General features: G+C 34.8%; 1 protein-coding gene across 1 annotated transcript; it reads left to right on the plus strand.

Moving 5' to 3' along the window:
- Positions 1–13,884: 13,884 nt before the first annotated feature.
- Positions 13,885–14,445, plus strand: LOC119674609. Its single transcript, XM_038085755.1, has 3 exons — positions 13,885–13,922; positions 13,975–14,094; positions 14,165–14,445. Exons 1-3 carry the CDS (start codon positions 13,885–13,887, stop codon positions 14,373–14,375), a joined length of 369 nt encoding a protein of 122 aa, XP_037941683.1. The 3' UTR covers positions 14,376–14,445.
- The last annotated feature ends 1,968 nt before the right edge of the window (positions 14,446–16,413 follow it).

Here is a 16,413-nt window from a genome sequence, read left to right on the forward strand (position 1 = left end):
AATATTCACCCTTATATAAGTAATTTTGTTTTAAATAGTTATAAGTTATATGCAATTAAATTTAGTTAATAGTTCTAGTTAATTTAAGTTAATGTATAATTAGTTATCTAAGATTTATAGTTGTATTCTATATAATTTAAGTAATAAAATTTAGTTAATAATTCTATTGTATTTAATATAAGAATATAATAATAAAAACTTAATATATAAAGCATAATCAATTATTGTATAATATGGTGTTTATGAATACTCTTCATGAAACTAGTGTTACTGTATGGCATAGCCGAGTCTGGACAGCCAAATATATTAAGAGCATTTACACTAATAACAACTGTGGTTGCGCTACTCCGGTGTTTTCGCATCATGTCATAGGCAAACATCATATTTTAGTATGAAGCTAGTATAAAATTTCAGCAAAAATCAAATTTTAAATAATTTGGAAGACTTGTGCATTTCATGCACACGAAGCCAGTCATATATTTTAAGAAAAAAAAAGCACACAAACAAAATCCAAGCATCACATTCAAAAATATTGTCTCACCTACCCATGCACATATATATTTAGTAAGTGTGCAATAAAAAGAAGAGTAGAAAAAATTTACCAAGAAACTTACATACGCATGAGCTAGAAGCTATGTGTGCATTTGCTCTGATATTAGAGTTTTTTCTATATGATTTTGTCCAAGCAAAATACAACATGTTCGCTATTGGTTTGATTGCTGACTTCACTAACAAAATAGCATTGATCATACATAAAATAATAAGTTCGATTGTTTATACGTTTGAACAGACATGTTTTTCCCATTGCGTGTACCTTTTCAGAATTCATGATTTTTTTAACAGAGGCAAATTACATGTCTTTATATTTCTATGTTTTTGCTATTACACAATTCAACTAACAGAACAAAGTAACTAATTATTGCTAATAACATGAATGTTAACCACCACTGTTAACTAATTTTTCTGTACTGTTATTGAGTTGATGTTATTGTCTATTGCCTTTGTATTCATTGGTATTTCTATGTCTACTGCAGCCGCCCCTTCAGTTGCTTTTAATTATTCCATAAGCTTATCAGACGCTCAAGCTGTCAACTGTTGCGTTAACAGTTCTGCTTACAGCGCTGCCGATGAATGTGTTTCCTTTTCATTTAGTTTCTTTCAATCTCCTTCAAACTTTCGTACAACTTCATTCAATTTCATTCAGTTTTAAAAAATTTTGTTCAATTTTATACAATTTTCTACCAATGATTGTACTTATATGAATATATAGGTAGGGTTTATATAAACTTAAATGCAAACAATCTGATTAATTATTTTATGTTATCATTAAATAATTAATAATGATAGCAACGTTTAAGCTGACGACTAACAAAAATATCTAAGCATTGCTAAACAAAGTTGGGCAGATAAACCCACCTATTAGATATCAAGATTGACTTGGTCCTAACTTAATAAGAAACGTACTGCCCTAAAATCACTTTATAATCAACTGTAATCACCTCTGTAGATGAGTTTTATCCGTATTTCACCTCAGGTGGTCAGTATCAGTCATAAGCTAGAAAAAGATTTACAATTTTTGAGGCCCTTTTTCTTACCAACCTGACAGACCTTTCAACCTACAAAATTAGTGGCTTGGTTTATAGACTTGTCAGGCTAGTTCATTTTTACTTGAATGTGAGAGTCGTGCTCTTCGGCATTATTCTTACGCTAACCACTACATTTTTTTTTGTTGGTTCTTTTGGCCTACTTATCCGTGGTAACACAACGAGCCATTATTTGGGGTCAAGTAAGCTTTGAGCATAAGGTCACCACTTCAACCTATCCTCACCTACAATAGTTTAAAAATATATATACTATATAAATAGGTTTTAGATTGAATTTCTTAACGCTGTTGCTTCCAGATATTCCTCTATCTGTCTTGATTTAGTATACCGTTTATTGAGAATTAGAAAAACACTTGTATTTTTCATTCTTGAGTTACCATACTATTTCAACTAAGTTGTTTCTTTTAAATCTTTATGAGGCTTCCTCGAAGAAGATTTAATGATCCTATTTACTTGATATCTTCACACGATCTATCTATCTACCCCTGCGGGAAAGGGATTAGAATATTTCCGAGGTAAGACATGCCTGTTGTAAGAGATGACTAAACTCTAGTAGGTATCACTCGTTAATATTTGTATTATAAATGGTAGTTAGTGAGTTTCACTTGCGAACACAGCAGGAGATGTGAATGTAGAGCCCACAGCTTCGACCAATAGAGGTTGGCCCCTTTAATGAAAGTATTGTGCAGCCTGTGGTTAAAATTCAAACTTCCGCGGAAATAATAACTATATTCATTACTTTTATTCGATGTGCAGTTGCATTTTCCAACCACAGAGATGTTAGATAGTACTCACTCCCTTCCAAGAAGGGAACTATATCCAAACGTATGGCTTCAATTGACACCAGCGGAATTCCAATGACGATGTTTATCGCCGTGAGTTAACAGTGCCGTATTGTTAAGCTTTAAGGGGAGGTAATCACGTTAAAAAACTAAAGATTCTATCTCAATTGCGGATGCGAAAGGCCTGTTTTTTGTCTTGGACCTTCAAGTCGAAACAGGTGCTTCAATATTACAAGCTTCTAAAGACACATGCAACTCGGAATAAGGTAAGTCTTTACTGGGTTCCGGGCTACAGAAGAGTTTTGGAAAATGAACAAGCTGATGAGTTAGCCAGAACTGCATCAAAAACTGATTTTACTGGCCATTAACCCTTTTGTGGGTTAAACTGAGTCAGTACAAAACAAATTATCAAGGAGGGGGAAAATCATATGTGGCTAATGTACTGGAAACACTACCCAGGACTTAAACAAAGCAAAGTACTGATCAAACCGTACTACTACAAAATCATTCTTAAATTCTCAAAAAGTGATTTAAGATTGATAACAGGTTTCTTTACAGAACATTATGGTCTGCAATATCACTTTCATAAACTACGATTACCTGCTAATTCGGAATGCAGATTATGCCACGAAGATGAGGAAACTACTATGTACATTCTTAATGACTGTCCAGTTTTAACAACGCACAGAAGAAACTTATTTCATATGAACTTGCTGTCACCAGAACAGATTAAGAGCTCTTCTCTAAATTTAGTTCTGGACTTTATTTATAAAGCTTTAAAGGGCTTTGTGTAATCAATAGTGAAATTGGTACAATATGGTAAGTCTCTTCTGGCCGCAGTAACGACTGTTGGGCGATTTCGCGTAAATAATTTTAATAATAATAATATCTAAATAAATGTGGATAGCTATGTTATGGCCCTTGTGGGCACATGCAAGAGGTTAGATTTGATTAGAGTAGCGGTCTTGTGCCCAAAGCCCACTTGGGGTCAAATAATAGACCGTTGTGATACCACATATATTTGTATACTTAGAAGTGATGAAGTATATCATATCTTTCTTCTTACGGGCTTCAATATATTTGTTAAAATTTTCGATACATTTTCTAACATTGTCCATGTCTCTGAGGCATATTACGGACCTCGCCAGTGTTTTGTAATTTTGTATATTTTATTCTCAGGTAATGAGTTTATTTTTAAATTGTAGTATTAGCCCGGAATATACCTCCCCTGTTGTAACATTCGAGTGTATATTTTCTCTGAAATAAGATTTTAACTATGCACAATTCACTCAAAGGTATATAGAGTGTTTGATTATTTTGAATTGCCTAAAAAACAAAAGTATTTTATCAGTGTCTATATAATTAAAAAATTCAATAGTAGTTGATCCTTCAACAGACTTGAGCTAATTGTATTAAGGCTCGGTAGTTGAGCTGTTATGCTAAAGAAAATTCATTTTAAAAAATTTATTATGGAATTCCTTTTTAAAAGCTCATATGTGTCTTTTAATATAAACCAGTGTAAAAACCTTTCAAGATTAAATCTCACAAAATATAGAAATCTCGATTAAATTAAGATCCACAAGCCATTAAACACTAACCTAGTTTCAATTAAATATCTTACGAAAAATCTTAATAACAATCGAACTATCCAAAGTCCTCACTAATGAGTCAATCATTTACTTCATTATTTCATAAATAATAGATTAGTAATCTTTTCAAGTTAACATATGAAATGAAATAATTTTTTTTTTAATTTTCATATTCAATTTCCATTCAATACGGTATTTACATTATTATAACTTATTTACTTAGTAGGTATATAGAGTAGAACGAGCAATATTCGTTTTGCGCTCCAAACCATATTATTATGGCATTTACCATCGAAGCACTTGACCACATCCTTTCCATTTTATTTCTTGGCACAAATGCCAATTATCAGTTTTGTTCTCTGATTACGGTTATTGCCGTTGAAATTTGAATTACACGACTACACACTCAATTGTGTCTTCCACTGCACAATCGTGGGGCCCGTTCCATACAATATGTCAGCTAATTACATGATTGCACAATATTGTCTCTTAAAGTGACTATTCGCTTGAATTGTGAAATTGTCACAGAAAAGGCGGTCTTTGCATATCAAGAATACAAAATGAAGAGTGCCAGGCAGCTGAAATATACAAATTGGCTTTTATGTCATGAAAATGTCAATTCCTCTAAACAACCAATTAATTTTTTTAACAGACCATTCCAACCTTCCACAGTTACGGAAATTTTATTCTTTTCAATTGCAAAAAAAAAACTCCGTTTAAAATTATTAGCAGAATTGAGAAAATATTTTATTTAAATAATGAATGTATTATTAATAAACTTATTATGTGTAATTAGACTTTATATGATTGCAAAAGCAACTCGGTTAAAGGGCTACAGAACTTAAAGTTGAAAAGTTAGGTTAAATAGGTTGTTTGGACCGCATTTTAAGGATGAAAATATGATCGTCGTTTAATACACTTTAATAGTTATTGTTTGCAGTGGCAGGCAAAAAGCTTTCCATGTACCTCAATCATCAATTTTTCGCAGTTTTGGCACCACATTCCTAGCAAGAACCCCTAAGATAGAAGATTAGGGATTTTAGTGGATTTTAAATAATTTAATAGGTCTTTTGTCTTTACCGGTGAACAGTTTAATACACTGTCATAGAAATACCTCACTAAAGATCTATTTCTTCTGGACGTCAAATCCAGGCATTCACAGAAAAATTGTTTAATCGTTAAATGGAAAATGTTGCGATGGCAAATGACAAAACTACACCTGTTCTTGAGGCGACTTACAATTTGCCGACATGCTTCCCTAATCGCTAAAATATCAGCCTGCCCTACAAATCTGTAGATCGGAGCCATATTGTGGATTAAGTTGGTCTACAACTACGTCTCTGATTGATAAATGGTTTTCAGCCGAGCGAAGTCGCTACTGGCGCGACATTCCAGGTAACCGTCAGCTAAAGACGCTAAAGAGCTGGTTCATCCCTACAGTTATAGTAAGATTTAAGGATACCTTACCATAACTGTAGGAATGAGCCAGCTAGTCTATGGACAGCTAGGGACTATCAGAAGAGATGAATTGTCGGCTTTGCTTAAAAGCAGACAAGATTTCCAGTCACATTCTTTGTGACTGCCCAGCGTTGATCTGAACCAGGAGGAGGTCACTGGATCGAGAACTACTCTCCCCTTCGGACATTAGGAGGTCCTCAACGGCCGAAATTTTGGCTATCATTAGGAAGGCGGAATGTTTTCTGTTCGTTTAGTGAACTAATGGAAGAAGGTGACAGAAATAATGTTGGTCGCAGTTTATCTGAATTAACGGTTATCTTGTTAAACGAACAAAATGGTGTTGATCATACGAACCTATTTAACACTTCTGAAAGCATCACGAAACGGTAAAAAAACAAATAATTTTATTTAAAAAAATATATATTTTGTTTCCCAATTCAGGTTGAAATCATCGAACGCCTCACGGGTATATGAAGAACCTAAGCACGCAGTGCCACTCATCATTTTTGATTTGGCAAATGGTCCACCACTTCATCCTTTAATTGTTCGCAACTATTTATATCCTGGATTTATAGATTTTTTATTACCAAGTTAAGACAACAAAATCAATATCCTGAGGGAAGCCGACAAGTACTGTTAGTATTGTTAGATTTACATTAAATGTTCTTAAAATGTTCGTTTGTGCAACAAAATTTTACAAATCGAAAGAATCTAGATTGAATCCGGATTAACTAATTAAAAACGCCATTTTTTTCTATCATATCCAAAATGGATCATCTGTTTCGATATTTAAACAAAAGGTTCTATAACATATTTCAGATGTCGATAAATCAAATTTTATTTATTTCATTATAAATTTACTTATTGATGGCCAAAGAGTTTCTATTGATACCTTGGTCAATAGATGTCAGCATTAGAAAGCCTGAAATAGGCTTTTGATTATACTGTAACAAATCTAGTCTGGCAATAACATCGTACAACACGGCAACACGGCGAGTTGGCAAGAAAGAAGAAAATAACAAAACAGAAAAGAAGAAGATGTCTGCTGTCTAGTCGAAGAGTAGTTGAGTTGTTGACAATCCCGCGATTCGAACGGAAGCCCAAAGATAATTTGTAAACCATACATAAGTTCATAAATATTTTTAATTTAATAATTTTAGTTATATTTATATATATTACGATTAATAAAAACGTAACAATTGGTGTCAGAAGTGGGATTGTCAACAAACTGTGTTAAAAATGGTTAAATTGGCTGATTTAAAAATTCCACAATTGAAGAACGAGCTACAAGCACGTAATTTAGCTATTGATGGATCAAAGGCAAATTTACAAAGTCGACTACGCGATGCAATGGAGGCAGAGGGTATAGACGCAGACGAATTTGATTTCGAAGTTCCAGAAAGCTCCTCTAAGACAGAGTTAAAATCGACACAAGCAGATTCTTCACTAAAACTAGATACGAATGCGATATTAGCTGCCATTAAACAAATGAGTACAGAGAACTCAACAGCAATGTCACAAATGTCGGTTCAGCTGCGAGAAAATTCATCTCAAATGGAGGCACGATTTATGCAGCTGCAAGAACAGTTAACAAGTGATAATGCGCAAATACGCCAACAAGTGGAAAAGTTTGAAGATAAGCTACGGGATCTGAAGAGGGACGAAGAGGAGCTTAAATCCGAAGTGCTACAACTAAGCAGTCGTGTTCGTGATTTACAAGTACATAGCATAGCAGCACCAATATGCGCTCCAAAGCACAAAGCTCCAATGTTTGACGGAAGTGTCCCATTGCAAATATTTAAGCTTCAATTCGAAAAAACAGCGGTGGCTAATAATTGGAATACCGAAGATAAAGTAGCTGCGTTATTTATTTCGTTGAAAGGTTCCGCAGCAGAAATATTACAAACCATACCCCAGTATGAAAGAGAAAATTATGATACCTTGATGTCCGCATTAGAAAGGCGATTTGGAAGTCAACACAGGCAACAAATATACCAAATCGAACTACAAAATCGATGCCAAAACTCAGGTGAGACTCTCCAGAATTTCGCAGCTGATGTTGAGAGATTGGCACATTTAGCAAATGCAGATGCATCGGTAGACTATATCGAACGCGTAAAAATACAAAGCTTCATTAATGGTATACGAGACGTAGATACTAAACGTGCGGCACTTGTACTGCCTAAAAGAACATTCGCTGAAACGGTGTCACATGCGCTTACTCAAGAAACCGCATCACTTGCCACTAAGCCCATTCACAAGGTTCATAAAATGGAATTGGAAGAATCAGCAGTTGTAGAAAGAATTGTCACGGCAATTAAAGACACATTGGTGCCTTTTACCAAAACGACGGGTAAATGCTATAATTGTGGAAAACAGGGCCATTTTGCACGCAATTGTCGAGTTCAGCGAAACCGCTCTAATGCCGAACCAGCAAGAAGCAGCGCTGGAGATGAGGATAAGCAATTCTTACCCAACTCGTTAAACTAAAACGAACCAGTCCCAAGGGGCGGAAACTGGTTCCTACAACTATTGGCCCCACAGTATCAATCTCACAAATTAGTCGCCACAAAACAAATATTACAGTTAACGGAACTGTCAACGATCGTCCATTAATGCTAACTCTCGATACTGGTGCGTCGCATTCAATCATTCGCCGTAACATAATAAAGGGAAAGATAGAAACTTTGTCTGGTTACAAACTGCGAACAGCAACTGGAGAAGAAGCTACTATTGCTGGTAAAATGTCTTGCGAGACTCGGATGGGCACTATGGCGGTCAATCACACCTTTATTGTGGCCGACATCATGGACGACGTAATAATAGGACTGGACTTTATGTCTAAACACGGAGTGATGTTAGACTTAAAGAAGAAAATACTATCTTGCGGAAATATGGAAATGCCACTAAATACTGGATATGAAACTAGTGTAGAGGTCAAGGCGGTAACAGTTAACGACAATCAGAATATTCCACCAAAATCTGAAGCGGTTGTGTGGGCGAAAATGGCTGAAGGATGTGGGCCCTCCAACTTGTGGGTTGTAGAGCCAACCAGCACCAATACCAATGTATTGGTGGGTAAAACGCTTGTTAAAACCAGAAGTGATGCGAGAATTCCAGTAAGAGTCTTGAATGAACTGAATACGCCAGTAACGCTTAAAAAGGGTGTAGTTATTGGACAATGTCATGCCGTGGAAGCGGTGATACTATGCGATGAGTCTCAAAACAAACCTGTCGCCATTCACCAGCAAATAAGTCCTGAACTTTTTTCGAGGTGTCTTGAAGATGTTAAAGGGAATGATAAAATGAAGGTCAAAAAGCTACTGCACAAATACTCTTCGATATTTGCTACTGAAGATAGCAAACCCGGAAGAACTGCCATCGTGAAGCATAGGATAGATACTGGCGGCGCGAAACCTATTCGGCAAACTCCACGTAGGGTCCCGCTTGCTAAACGAGAAGAGGCTAATCAAATAATAGATAAAATGCAGAAAAGTGGTGTAATTAAACCGTCAACGAGCCCGTGGAGCTCTCCAGTTGTACTAGTAAAGAAAAAGGACGGAACCACACGATTCTGCGTGGATTATCGGAAACTGAACGATATCACTAAAAAGGATAGCTATCCATTGCCTAGAATCGATGACACTTTAGACACACTATCTGGAGCGAAATGGTTTTCCACGTTAGATCTTCAAAGTGGTTATTGGCAAGTCGAAATTGAGGAGAAGGATCGTGAGAGGACGGCGTTCAGCATAGGCGATGGGCTATGGGAGTTCACAGTGATGCCGTTTGGATTATGTAATGCACCAGCAACGTTCGAGCGACTTATGGAGCAAGTGTTAAAGGGACTTCATTGGAAAACATGCCTGGTGTATCTCGACGATATTATTATCATGGGAAAAAGTGTTGATGACCACTTGAAAAATTTGGAGGAAGTCTTTCAACGAATCGCGGCAGCTGGATTACGCTTGAATCCCAGAAAATGCTCTTTGATGAAAACGCAAGTTACGTATCTCGGACATAAAGTGACGACACAAGGCATTCATACCGATGAGGAAAAGATAAATGCAGTGAAAGATTGGCCTAGACCAACAAACATACATGAATTGCGAAGTTTCCTTGGCCTATGCACCTACTACCGTCGATTTGTCCCAGGATTCGCCAATATAGCAAGAAGTCTGCATGAGCTTACTCAAAAGAATAGAACATTCATGTGGCAAAACGATCAAGAGAAAGCTTTTCAACAATTGAAGCAAGCTCTTTGTACAGCACCAATGCTAGCATATCCAGTACCAGGGCAGGAATTTATTTTAGACACCGATGCGAGCGCTTACGGAATTGGCGGTGTTCTTTCCCAGCTTATCGATGGTCAAGAAAAAGTGGTGGCATATTTTAGCAGGATTCTTGGAAAGCCAGAAAGAAATTATTGTGTAACCCGAAAAGAGCTGCTGGCGGTAGTGGAATGTGTAAAACACTTTCATAAGTACTTGTATGGTCAAAGATTTCGTTTGAGAACAGACCACGCAGCGTTGAGATGGTTATTACAATTTAAAAGCCCAGAAGGACAAATCGCTCGATGGATAGAAAGGCTACAGAACTATGATTTCAAAATAGAGCACCGGAAGGGTGTCCAACATGGAAATGCTGATGCGTTATCGCGACGACCTTGTCAGTTAGAGTGTAAACATTGCAGTAAAAATGAATTAAAGGAAGGAATCGTTGATATTCGTTTGACAAGTTTACAACCAGCAGAAGATTGGAACCCAACCAATATAAGAAGCAGTCAACTAAAAGATCCTGATCTTACAATGTTACTAAAGTCCAAAGAAGAGCGATCACGGCCAACCAAGGAGCAGATATCCTCCGAAACCCCCACTGCAAAGGCATATTGGGCACAATGGGACAGCATCCATCTAGTCAATGGGGTCCTTCACCGTAGTTGGGAAAGTGAAGATGGCAAGCGTTCTCGACTCCTAATTATCGTTCCGAAATCCAAAATTGCAAATGTGTTAGAAGAGTTTCACGATGGGCCAAGTGGAGGGCACCTTGGAATCACAAAAACTTTAGACAAGATCAAACAGCGGTTCTATTGGGTTGGTTGCCGTGAATCGGTAACGGAGTGGATTCGAAATTGCTCAAATTGTATGGCAGCAAAAGGTCCTAAGGTAAAAAGCCGAGGTAAGCTGCATCAATATAACGTTGGAGCACCATTTGAACGAGTTGCCATGGATGTAGCGGGCCCATTTCCAACCAGTGATGCCGGGAACAAATATTTACTCGTTGTTATGGATTATTTTAGTAAGTGGCCAGAAGTATACGCTTTACCGAATCAAGAGGCAAAAACAGTAGCAGAAGTGTTTGTACAAAACTGGGTAACAAGATTCGGAGTCCCAATAGAGTTGCACTCCGACCAAGGTAGAAACTTCGAATCTACAATATTCCAAGAAATTTGTACAATGATGGGCATTAGAAAAACAAGGACAACGGCTCTGCATCCACAGTCAGACGGCATGGTAGAAAGATTCAATCGGACTCTAGAAGAACATTTGCGAAAAGTTATAAATAAATGCCAACGAAATTGGGACAAGCACATCCAAATGTTTTTGATGGCATATCGATCGGCTAAGCATGAGACAACGGGTCACACACCAGCGCGTGTGGTTTTTGGATCTGAATTGCGGCTTCCTTGCGACCTTAAGTTTGGAGCAACTAATGCGGTTGAGCACAGTGAAGAAAACTACTGCGATATGATGAAAAACGAAATGAATGAATTACACCAACAAGTAAGACAACACAGCCAGCTGATGAGTAATAAGATGAAAGATCGATTTGACCGAGCAGCAAATTCTGAGGGATTCGAAGAAGGCGATTTGGTGTTGCTATATAACCCCCAACGTAAGAAAGGTTTATCTACGAAATTACAAACATCTTGGGAAGGACCGTATATGATTATGAAACGGTTGAATGACGTCGTATACCGTATCCAGCGTTATGGAACGACTTGTTGCAAAATGAAGGTAGTGCACCTGGAGAGGCTTGCTCCGTACGGCTCTAAAGGATTTGTGCCTGATCGGGTCGATCAGGCTTAAGTGGAAGGCAGTGTAACAAATCTAGTCTGGCAATAACATCGTACAACACGGCAACACGGCGAGTTGGCAAGAAAGAAGAAAATAACAAAACAGAAAAGAAGAAGATGTCTGCTGTCTAGTCGAAGAGTAGTTGAGTTGTTGACAATCCCGCGATTCGAACGGAAGCCCAAAGATAATTTGTAAACCATACATAAGTTCATAAATATTTTTAATTTAATAATTTTAGTTATATTTATATATATTACGATTAATAAAAACGTAACAATACATTCATTCTTTTAAAATATTAAAATGCATAAGGTATTAAAAATTATTATATGTAGATTATCCAATAAATAAATTATTAGATGTAGTTATATGTAAATATATGCAGAGTATAAATTAGTTACGGATGGCAACACTGTATTGTTTCTATTTGGGTATTTTTCCGATTTTCTTCTGCACCTCTTTTCTTCATTTTAATTCCAATTCAGTAGCTGTCGGGAGTAAGTTCTGACGAATTTGCTTCTAAGTTCTGTGTTTATATATAGTTTTTTTCAAGTGATTATTGGGAATCTCCACATATAAAGGATAATCCCGGTAAGGAATTTAAGATAATTTGTGTTGTAATCATTTATTCAAGTGAAATGCAAATCATTTTGATTTAACCAAAATTATACTTGTGCAAAGTCATGCTGTTTCTAGAGGTGTCAAAATTTGTACCTCCTAATATTTCTTACTTTTCTCTTCAAGTAATAATAAGTATTACTAAAGGTTTATAATGAATTTACTTAATATATGTTAAAAATAACTCAGTGCTTCACCCTTTCTGTTAAAATAGAACTTTTAAAATTTCCATATTTACAAAACTTCTTTTATTAAAAAAAAAAACAAAATACCGTGATTTGATGCTCGATTTTGGTGAAATTGACTTTCTACTTACTATATACGATATAACATAGTTTTTAATATGTCTGTCTATAATCCTAGTGGGACGGAATAGGTACCATTGTAAGTTTTGCACTTTCCAATTGCAACAACTTTTTTTCGCCTATATCACAGCGGCCTGCAATTTTAGAAGTTCTCTAAAATTTTTTAAACTTCTTAGTAGGTGTAATTACAAATTAGAACTTAAAAACAAATCATACTTTATATAATTGTACCTTTGTCGCCTTTAGTTCTATTGGTTATATGTTGCGTCTTCATAAATAAGGATATTTTCTATGGATATGTTTTTACCATTTGGTATGATAGCCGATACATAGCATTGATAAAAAAAAGTAATAAATATTGCATTAAGTCTTTCAGCCATTTATTCTTAGTTGTTCTAATCGAGTGGTGTACAATTTTCTTATCTTGGCAACATTTTTTAAAAATTTAGCAATAAAAGCAATATCCCTCTCTGAAATGGCGTATATGGTTTTACAATCATCGGAAACTAGTATAGAACACGTCCGAAAATACTTTCTTAAGGTACATCTGCATATACAATATTAACTATTGAAAAAGTATAATCATATAAAATTCGGTAGTTAGTACCATTCTTCTATAAACTTATTGTAAAAGGTCTCAGAATAGTAATGTTAATACGGATCTCAGCTATTTTTGTCTAAGAAAACTGCAGAGTATACCTTTCTTGTCGAAAAGCTTTCACTACAATCTCAATAATTCTGTGAATCTAATCCGATGGAAATAGGTTGCTTCCAAACTGATAAATTGAAATAAAATGTCTAGATAGGTTTTAGTCGACTTTAGATAAGCTTTTAAAACGGCTTTGACTATGAGCTTTTAATGTCTTAGTTTAGATATTGGCCGTAACATATATGACCATTTGTCTTTAGTTCGTTTAGATCTAAAGACATTTACTCTTATTGATTATTTTCATCGATTATACTGGTTTGTTGTGGAAGGTTTTTAGTACAAGAAATGATTGCACACATCTCATATTCAAGTTTTTTATTCATAGAAAACAGTTTGTGAAGTTTGCAAATTATTTAACAAGAAAAGGAATCAATGATCACACCTATTTTGACAGTATCGCTGACCCAATCCAGTATCGTTGCGCCAGATTATACTATATCAGAGTCAATTTTATACAAAGTTTTAAAAAACCTGTAGTTCGTTACTCTTGAAGTCATTATATTGAAATCACCTCTAATTACGACTCGGCTATTGAGCATTATAATGACGGACACACATTGACCGAATTTATTTTAGTGCCTAGGATGATTGTGTACTAAAGTTAGTTTAACTTCTTGAAATAGTATTGCGTTGAAACAAACTTATAACTATTTGTATGAAAGACAGAATTTCAAAGCTTTAAGCTATATTTTATATATATTTTACTATTAACATTAATTTAGTTCTCAATTCCCTTAGAGAAATGAACAACGAGTTGCAAAATATGGAGAATACTAACCCGTAAGTGTATTAATTATATTGAAAACATTTTTTAAAGAGGTTTCCATCGTAGTGGACCCATAGACGAAAATCACGCTAATGACGTTGGTCAGAGCTCATTTGAAGCACAGGGTACTTCATCAAAAAGGCAACTTGATGATGATGACGATAATATGCCATCAAGTTCCAAAAGGTACGGTAGTGAAGTGAATAATTTTATTTAAAACAAAATTTTTCTTATTTTGGAATTTTTTATCCACCAGGTTTAAATCATCAAAAGCTTCATGGATATATAAGGAATCTGAGAATGTAGTACCATTCAACATCTTTGATTTGGCAAATACTTTACCATTTAGGCTTCCAATTCTAAGGAATGCATTATGTGATCGACGGATGAATATTTTTGAAGCAATTGAAGATAACGATTTTAATTATAGAAGACTTTATACACCATCAATTGATGATAATTCTTAGACGAATTTTATGTATTATCTACGATTTGCAAAAAATTGTATTAATTTGAATATCATTTTATTTAATAAAATCTTCTATGGATTCGTAAATTTTTACGAGAAACAAAGTTGAAATTGTAATCACATTTAGTAATCAAGGTACAGACTGAGTAATCACGACAAGACATATCAAAACCATGCAATATTATGCTGAGTTTTCTCTTCAATTAAAAACAGGTCTTGAATTCCTACATCACTTATTTGCTATATTAAAAAGAAAGTATATATAAAATATATATATACATATATATATATGTATATTCATATTACGTTTCGCTAATTTTCATTTCACACGAATAAACCAAGGCATTGTTTTCTATAAAGCGGGTATTACACATCATTCTGAAAGTTGACTTGGCGTGACGTCACTTGTTATCATCATTCACTGTAAAGATTACATACAAATTTAAAATTGCTTTCTAATCATACGCGCTATAAAATGATGTTTCCACTACCATGATTTAAAACAGAATGAAATTTGCATGGAAGCCGACTAAAATCCGATTTTAAACGAATAAAAACGAGCAAGACTAACAAAAAATCAAAAAATATATGGATTTCCATCAGTCTGCTTGTCATTCCCTCAATGCTGGTATTACACATGAGACTTGGCTTAAATGTTGCATTTTGACGTACCAAGGGTCATGTTATGCAGAGTGCCTCGGGCATGGCAAAATTCGCTCTTTCGGGCTTTGCCGAATATTCATGTTAGGGCCTAAATTTAAAGGGCTACAAGTCAACATTCATGAATGATATATATTATATGGTGTTTACACTGGCTGCAAATGACTTATTTCTAAACACAAAAGTGTTTAGATTCGTTGTTATTCATTTGTTCTCATTTAAAACAGCTGATTTATCAACGTGCTCATTGATTTCAATTTGGCCTATGCCAAAAAAATGTTAGACGAAGATAAAATATATAACATCAATTACAATATAAACTAAAAACTTATTCTTAACTTCGATTAAGTACTTTTTGAGAAGTAGAAGTTTCAGAAACAGGTGCATTGTATTCAAGGAAATGCAACCACCAAATATTTGTTAACTTTTTTTTGTAAATATGTCAAAAACAACTTTGTCAAAATGCCATAAAAAACTTTCATGTTCAATGTATTCATTTACATTTGGAACTCATTTCAAACTCGTTGGAACTTATTTATACAAAATGAGATCCATTGCGCGAATGCGGATCTGATATGCGCATATGAGATTTTGTTTGCAGAAATTAATCATTTGCTTCTCATTTGTGATTTTCGAACTAAATCAGTCATTTGGCGCTAGTGTATACGTCATATTAAAGAACAATGCATCAGCTGATTTCTTACAGCACAACTAATTCGGTCTTAATAAGACGAACAAAAGTGTATTTCACTAAATATTTATGCCTTTTACGATTGGTGAATCTGGGATAACATTTTCAATCGAAATTCACTCCTAGTGTGTTTTTTATTTTCGGTTGGAGAATATCGAGCGAAAAGTATAATACTTAAGATTAATTTATAACACTCAAGGTATTTTGCCAAAGTAGCGTACGATTACTCTGAAGTTAACATCTGATTCAATATATATATTTATAACAACAATATATATCTACTAATACATTTATTATTGGATTTACATTAGATTACTCTTAAAATGTTCGATTGAGCAACAAAATTCGACAGATCGGGAGTAAATATGGACTAAATCTAGATTTACAAGTTGGAAATGCCAATATTATCTATCATATCAAAAATGGATCATCTGTCTCGATATTTAAACAAAAGGTTCTATAACATATTTCAGATGTCGATAAATCAAATTTTATTTATTTCATTATAAATTTACTTATTGATGGCCAAAGAATTTCTATTGATACCTTGGTCAATAGATATAAACATTAGAAAGCCTGAAATAGGCATTTGTTTATACATTCCTACCAATAAAATATTAAAATGCATAAGATATTGAAAATTACTATATGTAGATTATCAAATAAATAAATTATTAGATGTAGT

The sequence above is a fragment of the Teleopsis dalmanni genome, chromosome 2, assembly GCF_002237135.1.
Source record: "Teleopsis dalmanni isolate 2A chromosome 2, ASM223713v2, whole genome shotgun sequence".
NCBI classification, from domain to species: domain Eukaryota; kingdom Metazoa; phylum Arthropoda; class Insecta; order Diptera; family Diopsidae; genus Teleopsis; species Teleopsis dalmanni.